At 46.2% G+C, this 20,778-nt stretch overlaps 1 protein-coding gene and 1 pseudogene across 1 annotated transcript in view; one reads left to right on the top strand and one right to left on the bottom strand.

Moving 5' to 3' along the window:
- Positions 1–20,778, top strand: part of LIMD1 (LIM domain containing 1) — a 56,887-nt gene that overhangs the window by 32,192 nt on the left and 3,917 nt on the right. The window contains exons 3-4 of the mRNA XM_033132279.1: positions 14,854–14,921; positions 18,491–18,553. Of these exons, the coding sequence (XP_032988170.1) occupies positions 14,854–14,921; positions 18,491–18,553 (131 nt within the window). The remainder of the gene's footprint in view (positions 1–14,853; positions 14,922–18,490; positions 18,554–20,778) is intronic.
- LOC117037061 (40S ribosomal protein S6-like) lies at positions 3,188–14,181 on the bottom strand (annotated as a pseudogene).

Raw genomic sequence — 20,778 nt, 5'->3', positions numbered from 1 at the left:
CAGGAGCTCACTAAGTCCTGTAGTGATCGAGTGACGTCAGCATTGTTCTCAGACTCATTTTACAGACAGGCAGACATTGGCTTGGAGAGTTTAGTTTGCCTGTAGTTGCTTACACTGCTGTTAAGTACCTGGTGGGTACTTGAACTCAGCTCTGTTTGGACCCGCAGCCTTTGCTGTCAGCACCTATATTAACGTACTTGTGCTTAGAGAGACTGCGTGCTGAAGAAAGGAAGCTGGCTCTAGACATGGGGTCTTCCTGTGATTTCTCAGGTCCAGCTGCTGCCTTGGGGCTGTGTGATGACAAAGGTTGGGTGTTTGGATGCCCTTGAGCCGTGAATGCAGAAGAGCGGCCTGGGGCCTGGAAGTGGGGAGACAGGACTCGATAATGAGCTGCACCCATAGCAGAGAAATGGATGAAGGGCTTCGATTAGCGGTCTCTTCTTTTTTAAGGCCTTTGATCCCTGAATTTCTGCGCCATTGTGTCATTCCGATATTTCTTATTATGTTCAGCATTTATGCATGAGCTGAATGAGTCAGCTGGATCTAAGGAGAAAGCTGAAGACCAAGAATGTGAGAAAGGAGAAGTGGGCAGATCCTGAACGAAATCAGTGGGCAAGGGGAGAAATCAGGAAACAACTGAAATAGACAGCTGGGCAAAGGGCTGTGCGGGCCGGAAGAGAGCAGAGAGCCGACTTTTACTTGGCATGCTATCAAAAGTTCTCTCGTTTCCATCTCTAGCAAACCCAGTTCTGAAATTGGGACCAGACTTGGTTTCCCAGAGCAGACTTTGCTGATTCAACCAGAGGCCATGAAATCCCTGATGTAGGAGAAAATCAGATTCTTTGTGCTGGTGATATCAGTCTGGGGTTTTTTTGTTTTTAACTATATTGTAGAGTTAACTCCAGGATAACCTACATCATTAATTGTTAACCACAGCTCCATGCCACGCACAGGTGTAGTTTGGGATAGAAATCTGCATTTTTGTCCTTCAGTAATCCCAGCCCAAGAGTGAGACCTGGTGGCACCCTATATGTCACCTGTCTCTGCACCTCTTAAGAGGAGAGTGGAGTGTGTGCCGATGTGCCGGGGGCACTACACCCTTGTTAGCATGAAGACGTTGCAGTGGGTGCCTCATCTCAGAGCCAGAATCCTGAGTTTAGGGAGGAAGATGTTTTTTGGAGATGTGAACTATATTCTGGCATCATATATACTACTTGGGTCTCCTTGACTCTCTTCGTTTTGCTAACAGCATAGCATCTCTCCTTTTCTCTCTTAAGTGATCTCTCTCTCTCAAATGTTCTCTTAAATTTCTGTCCCCAGCTCTGGCCCCGTGATGGTTAATTTTATGTGTCGACTGGGCCATGGGGTGTTCAGAGGTTTGGTCAAACATTATTCTGGATGTGTCTGTCTGTGAGGATGTTTCTAGATGAGATTAGTAAACTGAGTAAAACAGATTGACTGAGTAAAGCAGATTGCCCTTCCTGTTGTGGGTGGTCTCCCCCCAATCAGTTGAAGGCCGGAGTAGAACCTCTCAGGCTGACCCTCCCGTGATTAAGGGAATTTGAGCTGGGACATCAGTTTTTCCTGCATTTGTGCTAGAACTGCACCATCGGCTCTCTTGGGCCTACAGCTTGCTGACTGCAGATCTTGGGGCCTGTCAGCCTTCATAATTGTGTGAGCCAATTCTTTATAATAAATCTATCTCTACACACACACACACACACACACACACACACACACACACACACGCAGTCACTGATCCTGTTCCTCTGGAGAACCCTGACTAATACAGGCCCTTTCATCTTCCTTCTCCTTCACTTTCCCTTCCCTCACTTCCTCTCTCTGTGTTTCCTCACCAACAATTTCTTTTGCACCCCTGTTTTCTATTGATGTTTCTGTGCCTCCGTGACCGGCTATAATATGATCACTGTCTATGGAATGTCTGTTCTGTCCTCTCATGCCGCCTCATTTGCCTCCTAGACACACTCATTTACACAAGAGGAAGTGGGGGCTCACAGTGGTCGCACAGCTGGTGCGTGGGGGGCAGGGGTCCCAACTCAGGTCCCGGTGGCTCCACCTTGCCACACACCTGTGGTCCTCACCCTGTACCGCGCATCAGTCACAGTCACGAGGAGCCTGTTATGATGCAGGTCCCCCCACAGAGATGCCAGCTTCCTGAAGCCTTCAGAGCCGGGGCACAGGCACGTGCCAGCGTGGTGAGCGTCCCCGGGAACTGATGCCGTCCGTGGGGAACTTCTCTGTGGCCCTGCAGCTGGCCTCACCGCCCACTGGTCTGTACCTTCATTTGGCCTCCAGCTGTCTGGCTGCTTTCCTGAACTCTAGACTCGCATGGCCCCAGATGGCAGCCAGTGGCCACATGTGGCTGTTGAGCACTTGAAATGTGGCTAGTGTGACTGAGAAGTTGAAATTCTTATTTTATTACTTTTTTTTTTGGGGGGTGTGATAATTTTTAGTAAAGTACATAGATTTCAGGTGTACAATTCTGGAATACATCATCTGTATATATCACATTGTGTGTTCACCACCCAGAGTCAGTTCTCTTTCTGTCACCATGTATTTGATCCCCTTTACCCTATTTTATTTCATTCTAATTGTAGTTTAAATTTAAATAGCCTGATGTAGCCAGTGGCAACCATATTGGACAGCGCCAGTAATCTCTAGTTCCTAAACCAGAGTTCACTTTTTCATGAGAAATGATCCGTGAAGTTTATTATTTTCAGTACTTTACATCACAAAGACTATATAGTCTATATATATATATATATATATATAGTATATATACACACATATTTGTGTATATATATGTGTATATATATATATATATATATACATGAAGAAAATCACCCATAACCCCATACCAAAACAAAAGGACTCCCTTAACATTTGGGTTTTTTTTAAATAGTGTAATCTGCCAGTGATGAATTCTTTCAAATTTTGAATATCTGAATTCATCTTTATTTCACTTGGGTTTTAAAAGGTCTTTTTTGCTGGATTATAGAATTCTAAGATGATAGTTTTTTCTTTTAGTTCTTTAAAGATATTGTTCCATTTTCCCCCTTGCATTGTTTTCAGTCAGAAATTCAGTGTCAGCTTTATCTGTGTTTCTGTTGTCTCACAGTTCACTTATGCTCTTTCCAGTATTTTTTTGTTTATTTTATGTCTGATCTTATTTATTTGTTACTCTTAGAAAATCTGATTTTTGACTAGACTTAGAGGTAGAAGCTCTTGGAGAAGAAAGCCTATGTCTGTCACTTGGCCATCTGATTCTGCCGTTATGTTTTGGTCTCCTTCATTCTTTTGGCTAAAAGCTTAGCATATTCTGTGGTGTCTTCCTTATTTTTCTTAGTACACTGTTTCTTCAGAGCAATACGTTGATGTTTGTGTTACAGGACGCGTGGAGTTAACAGACGCTGCTGAATCATGGGTGCTTTGGTCCTAGGTTTCTGACCGTCTTTGTTTAGGGACTTTCTCACAACATATTGGCAGACATCATCTTCTTTAGAGAGACTGAAAAGTTTGTGGACTCTGCTAGCTGTTTTGGGATGAGGCATGGTAGTATGAGTGAGACCAGGAATATCTTTCTCCCCTCTTTTTACAGTGACCAAGTTGAGGACACTCCGATTGGCTTCCACAATGCAACCCTGAACAGATTTGCACTTCCTTTCTCCCGTTCTCCTTGGTCTTAACAGGAATGCCCCTTACTCAGCAGCAGGCAGACACAGCTGTGGGTCAAGACACCCTGCTTCATGGGGAAACCTTGTTCATTGTTCCTACCAGTGATTCGAACCATATAACCCTTCCATCCTTCATCCAGAGTGTCAGCAGCAACTTCTGTGGCCACACGCTTCTCATAAAACATACGAAGTTTGCCTTCATCATCCACTTCAGTGAGTTTTGGCAGCCAGTGGCTGGGAAAGAGATGTTCAGCTTTATCCTGAAGCAGCCGACTGCCTCCGAGGCACCACAAGAGTCTTTACAGTTTATAAATTCTTTTCTTCTCTGTTTCCTTTTGGACAGTTTCTATTGTTATGCCTTTAGAATCACTAATCCTTTCTCCTGTAATGCGTAATCAGCTCTTAATTCCATCCAGTATATTTTTCTTCCCAGATATTTTAGTTTTCATCTTTAGCAGTTGAATTTGGGCCTTTAAAAAAATATGTGTTGGGGCTGGCCCGGTGGCTCAGGTGGTTGGAGCTCCGTGCTCCTAACTCCGAAGGCTGCCGGTTCGATTCCCACATGGTCCAGTGGGCCCTCAACCACAAGGTTGCCAGTTCGATTCCTCGAGTCCCACAAGGGATGGTGGGCAGTGCCCCCTGCAACTAAGATTGAACATGGCAACTTGAGCTGAGCTGCCGCTGAGCTCCCGGATGGTTCAGTTGGTTGGAGCGCGTCCTCTCAACCACAAAGGGGATGGTGGGCTGTGCCCCCTGCAACTAGCAACGGCAACTGGACCTGGAGCTGAGCTGCGCCCTCCACAACTAAGACTGAAAGGACAACAACTTGACTTGGAAAAAAATCCTGGAAGTACACACTGTTCCCCAGTAAAGTCCTGTTCCCCTTCTCCAATAAAAATCTTTAAAAAAAAAAGTACGTGTCTTCCATGCCACTGTTTTTTTTGGAAATATGGAGTACAGTAACAATTTGTAATGTCCTTCTCTACTAATTCTAATGTCTGTGTCAGATCTGAGTTGATTTCCATAGATTGACCGTTGTCTTCATTACGGGTTGTGTTTTCCTGCCTCTTTACATATCTAGTAATCTTTGATTGGATGCCAGACATTGTAAATTCCACCTTGCTGTGTCCTGGATATTTTGTATTCCTTTAAATCTTCCTGAGCTTTCTTCAGGCTGCAAATAAATTGGGTGGAACCTGCTCCTTTCCAGTCTGGCTCTTACTTTTGTTAGGTGAGTTTGGAGCAGAACTCAGTCTAATTATTCCCCACTCTCAGGGCCAAACCTTTCTGTGTATTTCACTTAATACTCTGTGGATTATTATGAGTTTCCCCAGTCCAGCTGGTGGGGATAGGCACTGCTTCCACCTCCCCCCCCACCCAGTGAACACCAGGCACTGTTCTCTGTATCCTTTGGATGTGTTTGACCCCCAGCTGTGGTTAGTCCCTTCACACTCATGTGCTAATTGTGCTCTGCTGAAACTCAAAGGATACCTACCCTAGGAAGATCTGGATTTTTTCTTGGTGCAGCGGTTTTTCTCTGTGTAGCGTTTTCTTCTCTGATTTGGATGAGAATGTTTTGGAATAGTGAGAATGGCACACAAAAAGAACGGCTTTGTAAAACTGTGTGAGAACACAGGACTTGGGAGTGGCTGGCGAGGAGAGAACTGCATTGTGGCGCAGGCCACTCAGAGTGTGGCCTTCGACCAGTGCTGGCCAGGAAGGAGGGAAGCACAGGGACGGAGGCTGTTTAGAAACTTTCATAACAGTTTGACAGTATGCCGGGGCTTAGAGTTTGTGTTTCATTTTTCCACATTACGAAAATGAATGTGACAGATGGAAATTAAAATTAAAACAAAACTCAGCCCTTTGCCACAGGTCAACTGAGAAGGAAGGAGTGACCTGGAGGAGTTGGACAGAGGAGGAGATGGTGGTGGATGTGAGTTTTAGCTCAGATAGGTTTCAGTGGAGGAAACTGAAGGTCCTTGAAGGGATCCTGGCAATGACAATTATGACAAATAACAGGAGCCAGTACTGTGCTAGCTTCCCTACTCTGATCCCATTTTGTCCTCTCCACAACACCTTCTACCAAGGAACCCAGGGAGTTGGGTGACGGGCCAGTCTCTGGTTTCTGGGACGTGGCAAAGCCAAGGACTCCACCCTGAGCAGCTTTTCACTCTCCCCGCTTCTGGCTTGTTCCTCGGCCCACTGAGGCTGGAGGAGCCTGTGAAATCCAGGTTGATCTGTTTCATTTGAGCTGGACTAATTTGGTTGGTTTCTTTCTGGTGCTCTGTTATTAGCAATACGTTGTAAGAGTTAATCTATTTTGGGAAATGTGGTTTGAAGTAGAACTTTGTGCAACGATGGAGACATTGTATAGCTGCCCTATTCACAAGTGGCTGCCAGTTCCTTGAAATGCTCTGGTTCAAGTACTCCAGCTGAATTTTTAACGTTATTTTAATTAATTTAGATTTACATACGAATAGCCATCTATGGCTGGTGGCTTCCGAGACAGCACTGGTTGAAATTACCAATTGGGACAGTACAATAAAAACACAAGCTAAACGATTGCGATTTTTAAACTTCCTTTTCTCAGGAACTCTTCTCATTGTCGGGTAAACCTCGCATTTTTACTTTTCAGGGAGGTATTTTGGAAACTGAAATTTGTGGTGAGGTCTTACAGTTAAGGGCCAATTACTTTTCCAGAATAGATGAGTCACTTTTATTTCTAGAGGGAAGGGAGAATGGGGAGTGTTGCAGGTTTCGTTTTATTTGTCAGATGAGGTGGCTGACCTCTCTTTGTGACATCCTCTACTGCTGTTTCCTTCGTCAGGCCACACTGGCGTCGTCTGCATTTTTCACTTTTCAACTGAACGTGCCCCGAAGGCAAATATAAAATATTCATTGACTGTGTCTGTGGGAGGTGGCTTTTGGAGTGGATTCTTGATGAGCCTATACGCTTATTAGTCAATATTTTATAAACTATTAAATAAAGAACAACTTTGGCTGCTGTGTTCTAAAGCTCTGGAAAAACTATTTTTTGGTATGTTTTTGGTGTGCATATTACTCGCTGTTTCTTGGTGTGAGGGATTCCTCTGCCAGAAGCAGGATGATTCTGAAACTAGAATTATGAAGGTGTCACTTTGACACACACCCTCTTCCCTCCACAGCTTTATGTTTCATGCTAACTGTTCCCTGCGTGGTCCAGCTCGTAGCCCTTTTGTTTGACCACGATGAATCTCATCAAGTGGAAATGCTGGTTCAGAGACAAGCCTCAGTGGTTCTCAAAGTGTGTTCCCCGGACCAGCACTGGACCAGTACCGCCAGGATCACCTGGGAAAGGCAAATTCTCAGTCCCCTCTCAGACCTACTGAATCAGAATTGGGGGTCCGGGCGGGGGGGTGGGTGTTTAGTGGGGAGGCGGGCAGCCATCTGTGTTGTAATAATAGAGCCACCTGGTGGTTCTGAAGCATGCTAAAGTTTGAGAACTACTGGCCTAATATTTTGGTGCTTAGCCCTGCACCATTCCATTTTGGCCTCTGCCTATGTGAGCAGTGGCACAGCCACAGCCACAGCTGGCTTCTTGGTGTCACACCTCCAAGTAGGTGCCGCCATAGGGAGTAAGGACAGTGAAACTTGTCCCCACTCTACTCCCTTGAGGTTTGATTGGGAAGGCCAAGAAATCTACCTTCTTCCCCCTAGTCTGAGAGAGATTCCTTCTGATTCAAGGAGATAGTATAGTGTGGTCGGAATTGGTGACTGTACCAGAGAGACCTGGCTTCCAATCCCTGTTCGTCTACTTAGTTTTAGCCACATAGGCACGTTGCCTGACTGCTTTAGCTTTTGCATAATACACTAAGTAGAGTTAAACTGCCTAAAGTGCGGGTCACATTATTGCAGGATTTATGAAATGATTACAGCCTGCTTGGAGTTCTCCGCGGGTTGTGCTGTGTCAGCCTGTCCGGGTCCTGGCTGTGCTTTGGGGCCACCTAGTGGTGTTTGGCTGCTCTAGCTTATATGTCAATGAAGACGATTCTAGATCCTGCATTTGAATGGAACTTTCCGGACAGTGGCAGTGATTTCAGGAATTTCCAGGTTAGCTGCTGCCTGTTTCCTTGGCCAGATCTGGAGTGATTACGTTCCCTCTGCCTCTCTGCTTCTCAAGACGAGGTTACTTGCTATTTTCTGCCTGACCTCTTGTACCCCTCAGCCATCAAGTTATATCCACACGTGTGCCATCGCAAGAGATTCTTGCAGAATTGTCAAGATAATTAAGTGAGATACAATGTAGGTAGAGTGTCCAGTATATGGTGCTTCAAAAAATGAGAATTCCCTTCTCCGTTCCCTGGGAGGAAGAGAGAAACGGGATTCCACACACAGGTGTGCACTCAACAATCATCCAGTAGTGCAGTTGGGCTCATGGCACGGGGCACAAGCATGGACTCCGGGCCACACAAACCTGGGTTCCCGTCCTGCCCACTCACTGCCTGGGCGAGCCTTTCAGAGCCTTGGAATGTACAAAATGGAGATGATAATGTTTAACTCATAAGTATCATGATTTTTGTGAGGAGAAAAGGAAACCCGGACGGTTGGGAGCAATCCTGGAGTGTCGTTTCCATTGATTCCCAAGAATCAGCAATCCGTGCCTCCTTGACAGAGCATGGGTTTTATTTCTACCTTGTTCTTTGGTGAGCCCTTTCCACACTCGCTGAAAACCCAGAGGAGGGGGCAGGGAGTGTGATGCATGGATTTCCCTGTAAAAGGCATCTGGCAGGACCGGGACAGAAAGGGGCTGATGAGGCAGTAACGTGTGGCAATGTTTTTAAACATTTCAAAAACTTTAATATATGAAAGTTCTAAATACAGTACTGAAACATAGGAGGCAATCAACAGATGTGAGCTTTTTCTCCCACTGACAAAATGCAAATCAATACATCTGGATGTGGGATTTGGTTTTCTAAACTTAGGTGGTCCTTCAAAACTAAAGTAAAAATTGGAGTTTGAGTCCTTCAGAGCAGACGGAGGCCCCACCCTCTCAGGTCTGTGGGGGAGTCCTCAGTTTTGTTTTTTTGAATAAAGGAAAAGCAGATGTAGCCACTAAGCCCCTTCCTTGGCCTCTGGAGTCCAGACATGGGACTTCCCAGCTCTGGGGACTGGCAAGTAAGAGGCTTTGTCTAGCCAGCTGGGCACTTTTTAAAATGATGATCAAAGTGATAACTGCTCATTATTAAAAGTGTGGGGGAGTGTAGGAAAGTATAAAGAAGCAAACAACCAGTGAACGCCCCCCACCCCCATCATGCAGATGTCACTGTCACTCTTGGGCAGATTGCTTTTCCAGTCTTTTTTCTTTGAATTTCTTCTTTACATAGTTGAAATACACTTTTTTTTTTTTAACTTTTCATGTTCTTACATACAGATTTTCTTTTTCTTTTTCTTTTTTAATATTTTATTGGGGAAGGGGAACAGAACTTTATTGGGGAACAGTGTGTACTTCCAGGTCTTTTTCCAAGTCAAGTTGTCCTTTTAATCTTAGTTGTGGAGGGTGTAGCTCAGCTCCAGGTCCAGTTGCCGTTGTTAGTTGCAGGGGGTACAGCCCACCATCCCTTGTGGGAGTCTAACCGGCAACCTTGTGGTTGAGAGGACGAGCTTCAACCAACTGAGCCATCCAGGAGCTCAGCGGGAGCTCAGCTCAAGGTGCCGTGTTCAATCTTAGTTGCGGGCACAGCCCACCATCACTTGCGGGACTCGGAGAGTTGAACTGGCAGCCTTGTGGTTGAGAGCCCACTGGCCCATGTGGGAATCGAACCGGCAGCCTTTGGCGTTAGGAAGACGGAGCTCCAACCACCTGAGCCACCGGGTTGATCCAAGATTTTCTTTTGAAAATTGAAAAAGTATTATTTTGCAGGTTATAAATACAGAATCCTAGAAAAATTTAATATAGAAATGGATGAAGCAAAAAGTGCAGTTTCTTTCTCATATCATCTACCAATGTGCCTACTACTGGAAAAAGATTTTCAGATATTGAAATGTCTAAAGTAGTAAGTGAAATTTCCCTTTAATACAACCTACCAGTGCTACATAATACTAGATAAGGTAAAGAAAATAAATTTATAAAAGTGAAAGTGAAATTTTCCCTGTTGTGCTAGCTACCAGTGCTAACCACTACTAGTTTTAGTTGTAGTCTTCCAGGTTTTTTTTCTTTTGCATATTAGTGGTTTGTGTGTGTATGTGTACAAATTACTGAAATGGAATTGTACTATAAATACAGTTGTCCAGCTTGCTTTTTTTCACTTAGTAATGTATTTTGAGTATCTTTTTGTAGTATGAGCATTTTCCAGTATCACTAAAACACTTATTTGAATGGTATTTTAAATGGCTACATAATATTTTGTCATTTAAATATACTCTGTCTTATGTAGTCATTTCTCTAAGGCTCCCAATTTGGAGCTAAGTAAATATGCATTCACATTTCAGATTCTTTCCCTAAGCTGAGTCCCAGATAGCCCCTCTGAGTCAAAGATAAACTTGAAAGTTTCCTCTGCAGGCAGAGTTTATCATTTTACACTCCCACCGGTAGCTTACAGAGATACACAATCACATATGACTGTCATCATTTAAAAAACCTTTGTTGATATCTTTCCTAAGTGAAAATGCCCTTGTTTAATTTGTGTTTCTTAGACTACTAGAGGGTTCAATGCTCTGGCATGTTTATTGATCTTCCTCTATGATTTTTGGAACAGAGGTAATCTGCCCTCTACTAGGACAAAAAATCAGTTCCCAACTCAGATTCTTTAGAACTTCTTGGGCCCAATCCTGGCCCCAGTCCAGAGCTCCATGTTCTGCACGCTGTCGGTCAGAAGCCTCATCTTTCTCTAGAAGTCCTGTGTGGGTTTTAGGTGGCCTTCTCGTGCCCTCCAGTGGTCTCATCGGCAGCTGCAGCCTCGCCTCCTTTTCTGTCATCCGAAGGTTTCTCCCAGAAGGAAGCAGTACAACAAGGGAACCCCACAGGCAGGGCTGGACCTGGGCTTTACTTACCCACTGACAATGTGGAGATTCTTCTCCCTCACGGCTGAGCAGCACCTGTTAGGATGGCTGTTTGTGTCCTTGTCGCCTTGGCTTTTGGCGAGGGACTGGAGGCAGCAGGTCAGTGTTCACCCAGGTGCCTGATGGGGACAAAAAGTGGAGAAGATACTCCAGTCCTTGTTTCCCCCCCCAAACTTTGAGGCCTCTGGAATCTTTTTATAGAGGGGGGAGTTAGCAGTAAATAAAGTAATGAACTTTCATGGCTGTCAGGGGCTTCTGTTAGAAACCTTGAAATCACTTAGCTATAAGTACATGTTCTTGTTACACACTAGTTTAGCAGCATCAGGAAACACTTGTGAAGGTTCTTGGACTTTCCAGAAGTGAGGGTAGCTAACTTTGAGGAAAGGACAGAAGAGAAATTTTGGAGACATAAAGCCTTGTAGCCTTCTAACATACGCCCCTTTGCCTTTGCACACTCCCTCAGGCGATCACATTTTGCTCCAGGCTATAAAAATGATAGTGCGTTTCCCCGAAAATAACACCCAGCCGGACCATGAGCTCTAATGCATCTTTTGGAGCAAAAATTAATATAAGACCAGGTATTATATTATATTATGTAAGATGGGGTCTTATATTAGACCGGATCTTATATTAATTTTTCCTCCAAAAGACGCATTAGAGCTGATAGTCTGGCTGGGTCTTATTTTTGGGGAAACACGGTATAGTCATTGCGGAAAAAACTAATTAAAAATAACCCATATCCAGTACTCAAAGATAACTACTGTTAACATTTAGTATACATCTGATGTGTATGAGCGTACACATAATTTTGTATACACATAAATTATATAGGTGTGTAAGTATGTATACCCATATCTGTACACACACACATTTATATCCCTTTTTAAAGTATTTTAAGTATCTCTCCGTACCATTAAATCTTTTTTTGAAAATACAATTTTTTTATGGCTGCAGAATAGTATAAACACCGTAATTTATTTTACAGGAATTAGACGTTTGGTTAATGCTCATTTTCATAGGCTGTTCTGATAAATGACGCTGAGATGAAAATCCTTTAAGCCATCAAACTCGATGATTGCCTTAGGATAAATTCTTACAGTAGAATTTTTGGGTCAAAATAATTTGAATTTCTAAATTCTGTTGATATTTAATACCGTATTTTCCCTTAAAAGCTTGTTTGAGTTTCTACTGTCCTCGCAGAGTGGAGAATGCCTGTGTGTCAATGTCATTTAACACTGAATGTTAACCTTTGCCAGTCTGATAGAGAAAGCATGGAGTACTATTTGAATTTGCAATTTCTTTTTCAATCAGAAGCAAAGTTCAAGATTTTCTTTTATATTTGTTGGTCATTCACACTTCTTTTGCCATTTGTCTTCCTGCTTTTTTTATATTGGACTGTTAATTGAGTTATTTGCATGTATGGGTTAAATTCTTTGTTGTCATATAGTGCAGATGTTTTCTCTAGTTTGTCATTTGCTTTTGGTTTCTAGTATTTCACCTAAAGAAGTGTGTGTGTGTGTGCGCGCTTTAACTTACATATATAGTACCTACTATATGAATGCATCATTGAGCAGTTTTACTTATTTACACACATTATATTCAGTGCATAATGATAGGTACAAACCCAGTTCATTCATTTTGATGGCTGTGTAGTATCTCATGCAGTGATCAGAACTCCAAATTCTTCCTCAATGAATGCACCAATATTTCTATGCTGGTGACCACTGAAGATGCTTCTGGGTTTCCAGGTTTTCCTTTTAGTGCTGCAGTGAACATCCGTACGTGCACCTCCTTCTGCATGCAGGGAGAGCTTCACAAGGGGCACCCCTAGGCGTGTGTCGTGGGGAATGTGCATTTTCAGCTCTATGGGTTCTTGCCACACTCTTCCCAAAGGGGTCATGCCATTTGACACTCCCACCAGCAGTGTGCAAGTTTCCTCTCGTCCCACACCTTCACCAGGACGTGGTATTGTCAGGCGGACTGAGTTTTTCCCACCTGGGAATGAGGTCACATCTCATTGTGGTTTTAATTTGCACATCCTCACTGCTGGTGGGGTCGAACATTTTTCAATGATGATTGCCTAGAGTTGAACAGGGTTTCTCTTCTTTGCACCTTCCCTTCCTGTCCTTTGCCCAATTTTCCCATTGGGCTACTTGTGCTTGGCTTATCAATCGATGGTGGTCTTTCCATGTTTTAGATACTAGTACCTTGTCATATGGTTGATAGCCATCTTCTGGTCCTGGGCGTGCCTTTTATTTCTTCAGTTCAGCAGTTACTGCTCTCAGTTAGACCATAGCCATTTCCGCACAGTAGGTAGCAGATTGGAAATTACACTGTACCCTCCAGGAATGTAGCATGTACTCAGAGTATTAAAAAGTTCTATAGGAACCCATCAGAGAGTTGGGAAGACATTGAGACAACAGTGGGTCTGGCAGCAGCAAACACCACAGAAAGAAGGGTCTGACCAGGCCAGGAGAAGGGCGGAACCTTCCTGATCAGTGGGGGACAGAGGCAGGAAAGTGGAGGTCAGCCTCAGCGTCTACACCCTTGTTTCCCAACCTCAGCCTCCAGACCAGCCTCCGAGTCTGCAGCCACGCTCACCTGTGGCCAGGGACGCACTCTTCTGCCTCTTCTGTCTCCTGGGTCTCTCCACGTGGCCTGTGGCCTCAAGCCGGCCGGCCCCTGGCCCTCTCTTTCTGCCTCCCAGCTGAGGAGCAGTTTGGCTTTTCAACCATTTTGACTTTTTGAACTTTGTGTTTGTTGTTTTATGTTGAACAGAAGTTTAGATGTTTGATGTCATATTTGTCAGTCTTTACCTTTAGAAGATGTGCTTTTGATGTCTCACCAAGAGTCCTTCTCCATGCCGAAGTCAAAGACAGCTGCCTGGGAGCATTGGAGATCTTGCTGCCCTGCGTCGTCATCAGTTTTGGCTCAAATAAAGTCTTATAAAAATTCTCTGGGGGGGAAAAAAAGGACAGCTGCCTGGATTTTCTCATAATAGCCTTTGTTTTTCACACTCAAGTCTTCAATCCACCTTTTGTAGTTATATTCGTTTCCTTTCCTGTGGCCGTTCCTCTGCAGGGATACTTCTCCGCATCGGCTCCGAACTCCAGCAAGTTCACGTCGACAGTCTCTTTTTTGTCACCTCATGTTCTGCCTGCGCTGGGGACACTCAGTGTTTGTCAGGGGATTTCTCTGTTACTATTTGCAACATTAGTGATTCTGGTTTCATGTTGTGGACCCTGGGGCTTGATTCCACTTGTGTTTAGAATGCCTTCAGGTTTTGAAACTCCCATGGAGTCTGTTGCATATGTTTTGTGCCTGTGTCACTGGAAGTGTTCTCGGATCTGGCCGTGCTGCTGAGGAACGGGCCCAGGCTCCCCCGTAAGACGGGCCCAGGATCTCCCATAAGGGGGCTTCCACTGGCCTTGAACACGTGACCCATCGTGGTTTTTCATAAGGGATCAAAGGAACTGATAACGTTCAGTAATTCTTGTCAGTGGCCTAGCTTTATGGAAACTAAAGTTACATCTGAAGAGTCAAAGTGCCTTGAATTTTCCCCCACTCCTGCGCACCCCATTTCGATCAAGAGAAAACAAGAAAAATTAGTATCCTTCCAACCATGTGTATTTTCTATAGTTCAGATTTAAAAAAATCTGAAAACAGGGACAAGATTTATAGGACTTTCCTAATAGGTCGTCACCAGCGTCCCTTGGAGAGCATGGCAGAGGTGGCAGTCCCAAATGTCTGGGAAACAGCAGCTTCACAAAGGACCATTGTGCGGTGCCTCTTGTGTGTGCCTCTGCCATCCTGCCACCACATACCTGGCTTGCTGCTTTCTCAGCAGAGAAGACGTGTGACAAGTAGGCAATAGGATGTGATTCCCAAGTCGGCCCTCCGTCTTCCCACCAAGCAGTAGCCCCCACAGGGCCCCAGCCCCTCGCCTCCCCCCGCCGTGGCCAAGGGCCACCAGCAGCTTTCAGTGGTCAGAAACTGTTATCCACAGTTGGCATTTTTTGCATGTATATTTCTGCTTAAAGCGATTTTGCCTTTCTCTTCTTTTGTTTGCTACATAGTAACATTTTCTTTTGCCCCTGTCTTTGTGTTTTTTCCTCAGGCCGGAAGCTGAGAGGAAAAGCCTTTTATTTTGTCAATGGCAAAGTGTTTTGTGAGGAAGACTTCCTGGTAAGTTTGTCACCCAAGGCTCCCCTCCCTGCAGTCCTGACCAGAGACAGGCAGGGAACAACATGCAGAGACGCCCTGGCTGGGAGAAGAGGGTGGTTTCTTGCCGTGATCCCCAGTGCCGGTGGGAAGCTGCACTGCTCGAGAAAGGGGTCCTGACTTTGCTTCTGTAGATGCATGGGGTGGCCCATATTCCGAGACAAACGACAAACCACAGAGCTTTGTGCTTTGAAGGGACTTTGGGGCCACTCGGCCTGTCCTCTTGTTGCTTTGCCCATTTATTTCTGCCGGCTCCACCCATCTCTGAAACCTGCGGCCTGAGGTCCAGGCCTTCCTTATTCCTCACCTTCCTTGCTTTCCATGCGGATCCAGCCTCTCTCACCCATCGAAAGTCTGTCCATGTGCCAGTGACTCCCAGATTGAGCTCCAGGCCTGTCAGCACCTCTGAGGCCAGCTGCTGACATCTCACTGCCCACTGGACGGTCCTGGGCTGGAGCCCCTCACATTCCACTTGCCTGAAACAGAAACATCACCTTGCCCTGGGTCCTTATCTCTGAGACCTGTGTCCTGGGTTCGTCCTCGACCCCTCCTCCTTCCTGTCTCTCCCACAGTGCGGCCAAGCACTGAGCCTTGTGCCACCACGTCCTCCCTGGGCCTGCTGAGCTCACAACATCAGCATGGCTTCCCCGGGCTGGCCTAGTGGCCCCCTCCACACTGTCTGCGTGTCCACCGGGCCTACCCATGACTCAGAGCATGCGCAGAAAAGCTCTCTGCAGTCCACAGCCTGCCTCCCTCCCAGCCTTGTGTCTTGCTCACTCTGTGGCTTGCCATTCCCTGCGTGCCCACCCAGCCTCACCCGCCTTCCTTAGCTAGTGCCGTTTCCCCTGCTTGGATGTCTTCACCCTCTCTTTGCCCAGGGAACTCCGACGCCTTCCTCGTCCCTCCTGCCCCCACAGTGGGATGCGCCCCCTCTGTGCAGGCCCCACGCCCTGGGAGAGCAGTTGGTGCACAGCATTGTGTCCAATTACAAGTCTTAATCCCCCACCGACCGACTGTATGCTCCCAGGGAGGGAAGAACATGCTTCTCCACCTTTACCCCGTCAGACCCGAACACGGTGCCGAGCATAGAGTGGGGCTCGGGAATGGTCGTTGAACTGAACCTGCAGTTCGGGGACAAGGGACGTGAGACTCAGAGATGGCCTGGGCCAGCTTCTTTGCAGATGTGTGGGTTGATTCATTTTGACTAGCGTTTGCGGGGCACGCTCAGGCAAACCCACACTGGCTTAAGCAAGAAGGATAAGCAAGAAGGAAGTTCATCCCAGCAATGCCCTCAGGAGTCATTCTCTCTTCAGTTTCTGGCCCTGCCTCTCACCATGTTAGCTTTAGTCTCAGGCACTGTGCGATGGCCGGATGGTGGCAGCCCTCCAGAGTGCCTATCCAGAAGCCTCCACAGACACCTCCTGGAGCCTCATTGGCTCTTCTTGGGTCACATGACCATCCATGGGTAAACTCATTGGTGCTGGAGGAATGCAAGGCTCTGATTGGCCAGGTCTGAGTCAGTGCCCGGTCTTAGAATCCAGCCTGGGGTCAGCCCTACAGGAATAGTGGGGACCACAAGGTGGGGGTGGGGCTGGAGCCCAAGTGAAAATAAAGAACTGTTGTCACCCGTAGGATGGTGGGGAGGTGCCAGGCAGCAGAAACTTCCACTACCTGGTGAAGAGTTACAGAAAGTGTCTCCTTTTCTTTTTTTCTACCTCCTTTTCCATTATATTTTCCCCCATATGTTGTGTTTGCCGTATCTAAACTCTAGTATCTTCCAGTGTGTAGTATCTAGTATGTTTTCTGAAGAGAGTTCCTTATTTATGACTCCAGCTCTGTGTGTGTGTGTGTGTGTATGTTGTGTGTTGTGTGTTGTGTATGTGTTTTGATAAGGTAAGGTAGATAATGTTCATCAAGTTTATTTGAAGCTAACTGTAAAAGGCATTGGCTTTTGAACCAGAAACAGACTTGAATTTGAATCTTGTCTTCACCCCGTATTGGCTGTGTGACCTTGAGAAGGTTGCTTAACCTCTCTGAGTTTCCCTTTGCTTCCATTTGAGAAATGGTATAATATACATTGCAGAATTGTTTTAAGGATTAGAGTGGTGGTCTCAAACTTGAACAAGCATCAAATCTTCTGCAGGGCTTGTGAAAACAGATTCCCGGCCTCCACCTCCTGAGTTTCCAGTTCAGTAGGTCTGGGTGGAGCCCAAGAATGTACACTTCTTGAAGTGCCCAGGTGATGCTAGGGAATTCCTCTTTGAGAACCACCAGCTTAGAGATTAAAGCCTCTCTGTGCACAGCCTCTTACACAGTGTGGCGTATCATGGGTGCCAGGCACAGTCATTGTTAGGGCAAGTGCTCTGAGTATTTGTAGTGGCTTTTGTGGCAGAGAGTACCCCGATTCATCGCACAGCTGTGTTGTCCTTGGGGAAATGATAGATTTCTTTACAGAGCGACACATCTTTCTAAGAAATTCCTTGCAATGCTTGTGTCTGGCAGGGACATGACTGGATTTGTCCACCCTGCCTGGGGTTTTTTTTTTTCTCCTTCCTCTTTCACAGAATTTATTTTACACCTATTATACCAAAGAGCATTTTAAACACAGACATATAAACTCCCTAATAAGATAAAGCAAAGACGAAAGTGTATCTTGTGAGAAACAAGATACACCAGCACTTATAGTCTGCAAATGTTATTGCACTTTAACTTTCATAATTGGACAGAGCATTCATGAAACAGTCTTCAGACAACTAGTTGTACAAGACAAATTAAAGAACACTTTTAAGCAGACGTGACTGTCCTAAATTGTGTGTTAGGTAAGAATTTTACAAACATTACTCACATCAGCAGTAACGGTGGAGCTGGAGAGCATTGCGCCCTCCCCAGGCTGCAGGGCGGGAACCACCACTTGCAGGGTGGGGCCTGTGGCCCTTTCCAAGGCCACGGCTCTTGCGGCCTGCAGATGTCAGCCCTCGCATCTCCCTGTGCATGTGGACTGGTTTGCTGAGCCACTGGGTGTCAGGATTCCCGTCTGATAGCTTTGTGGAATGGATCAGGGAGGACAACCTCAAAGGATGTGTACGTGGACTCTCCAACCCAGTAAGAAGTCAGGACTCTCAGAGCCCCACGGTGGCGTCCAGCTCGCTCCTCGGCAGCAGACTGATGGCTTCCAGCAAACTAGCTGGTTGACACCGTGATGGACAGGCTTGCCGTAGGTCGCACCCTTAGGAACTGGGCGTTTGCGGCCACCACAGCGCATACGAATCTGATATATGACGTAACCGTGCTTGGCCTTGTGTCCCAGCCTGCGTGTTGTATCGGGCCTGGTGGGGCAGGGGCGCCGTGGAGCGCAGAGCGCTGGCGGTACTGCCTGCAGTGCACACCGAGAAGAAACCGATTACGTTGGACTGCTGCTTCCTCTATGGCTCCTGGATGTACCTGTAAGCGCCCATCTTGGCTTACCTGACGGCTGTGGCCAGATGGAAAGGCTGCCCTGCCTGGTTTCACTTTCTTTTCTCTTTCCTCTGCAGTACTCTGGCTTCCAGCAGTCTGCTGACCGGTGTTTTCTTTGTGGCCATCTGATCATGGACATGGTGAGTAGGCTTAGCCGAGCAAGATAATGACTCAGTGGGAGGGGCAGGCACTCAGAGCAACAGAACTCAATAGTCAAGAGCAGTGTTTCTTGCCTTGACTTGTGGTTCTGAAAAGCAGACCCTGTGCCACGCAGCTCGCTTGCTCCAGTAGAACCCACACTATTGGCTTCTCTTGCTGTCAACGCCCTTGACCCTCCAGTGTACACAGTGCTGTGTTTCTGATCATGCTGTCTCCCTTGGGCTCCCTCTGATTTTCTGGGATCCTGGTGGTGTCCCAGGTGAGATGCCAAATGGAACCTGTTTTTACTCCCAATTACCTTGGAGTCGGATGCAGAAAGTCAGATAAACATGTATTTTCCCCTGATTTCTCCTCGGCTCAATCTGTTCCTAAGACGAGTTTTGGGGAACTGTCATTAGTTCTGAAGCAGCAGAACAAGGAATAAGTTCTGTACGTTCTCTTCCTTGCTCAGCCCCCGGCTCTCTGAGCTTGTCTTGGGCCGCAGTATCTTTATCTCCTCAGTGGTGACGGTTTTCCTTCCTGGTCTCCTTATAGGCTGAGGTTGTGGGCTTTAAAGAATAGAGTTCTTATTCTGTCTCAGGCATCAAATTGGAGATCAGCTCTGTAGGATTTCTTTAATATACTAGTTAGAGAGATTATGATTATGTAACATTCTTTTAGTTGGGAAGAGTTTAAACCCCTCTCTAAGCTGACCTGTTAATTCATTTCTGGAGACTGGAATTGCTAATTGTTGTTGCTATTTTCTTTAAATTTTACCTTTTATTGAGAAACTCATAGAATAAAGGGTACACATCGTAAGTGTATAGCTGGATGAGTATTTACCCATGTACGGACCACCCAGATCAAGGTACAGACCGTTTCCCACATCCCACACCCTAGAAGGCTTCTCCGTGGCCTCCCCCAGTCAAGACCCGACCCCCCCTCCCCAAAGGTGCCCACTGTTCTGACTTCTCGCCCCGGATTTGTTTTGCTGGCAGCAGACCTTCATATAAATGGGATTATACATGTAGACTCCTTTGGATCTGCCTTTTCTCACTCAGAAAAATGTTGCTGAGATTCATTCATGTTGTTGCCTGTGGTGGTAGTTTATTTATTTTCATTGCTAAGTAGAATTGCATTGTAGGCATATAGCAGTTTATCCATTCTCCCGCTGATGGGGATTTGGGTGATTTGGGGCTGCTTATGAATAAAGTTGCTGTGAACACTCGGGCATGTCTTTGATGGACATAAATTCTTACTTCTGTTGGCTTTATGCTAACACGTATAAAACCGTGAGCCAGAGCCACCCCTGTTCATGAAGAGAAGCTGCTGTCAGCCGGGCTCTGACACACCACAGCAGAGTGTATACCTGCGAGCGGTGACCTTGTCATAGCCCAGGCGTCCCTGGGAACAGGGCCCTCCACCCATCCCCCCGGGGAGGCAGGCAGGAGCCACACGCCCTCACTCCTGCCCTCCCCAAGAGCCTGCCAGACTCCACAGGGTGCCATTTCTTTGGCAGAATTTGTCTTTCATTTTAGAGTCTTGATGAACCCGTCACATATCAGGTCAACAGTATCCAAATTTATGAACATGGTTATCCCCTGTTCTTATTTCTGGGTATTCTAAGCCTTCTTTGAACCTCAGGGCATGCCATTTATTTATTGCTGTACGACACCCCTCCCAAAAAAATTTAGTGGTTTAAAGCAACAGTGATTTATTATTTATCATGATTCCATGGGTCAGGGATTAGGCCAGGGCTCTGCTCTGTGTGGCATTGGCTGGGATCACTTAGCTCAGTTGTGCTCAGCTGGTGGAACAGTCAAATGTCCAAGATGACCTCTCACGCTCCAGGACTCTCTCCCTGTGGCAGCTAATCTCATTCCATATCTAGCTTGGACTTCCAAGCTAGAAACCCTAGAGGGAATGAAGAAGCTGGAAAACTGGAAAAGCAGGAAGTCCTCCCATCTCCCCAGGGCTGCAATGTGTGAGATGTGGGGCTGGCCTCTGGAGGCAGTGTCCGGTCGCTGGAAGGAGCTGGCACACGGCGCGTCTTCCCCACAGGCCTCACGACGCCCTCCGCTCCAAGTCCCATTCCTTCTGCCGCTCTGAAGGCGCTCTGTGTGGCCCCCACTCCCGAATACTGACGACCGTATTATGCATCGCTGGCAGATGTGTGTTTTGGTGCCACCTGGCTGATGCTGATTTCAAATTCAGTTTGTGCTGGCTT

This window comes from Rhinolophus ferrumequinum, chromosome 17 (genome assembly GCF_004115265.2).
Source record: "Rhinolophus ferrumequinum isolate MPI-CBG mRhiFer1 chromosome 17, mRhiFer1_v1.p, whole genome shotgun sequence".
Lineage (NCBI taxonomy): Eukaryota > Metazoa > Chordata > Mammalia > Chiroptera > Rhinolophidae > Rhinolophus > Rhinolophus ferrumequinum.
The sequence above is the reverse complement of the archived record's forward strand: the minus strand, read 5'-3'. Positions and strand labels throughout refer to the sequence as shown.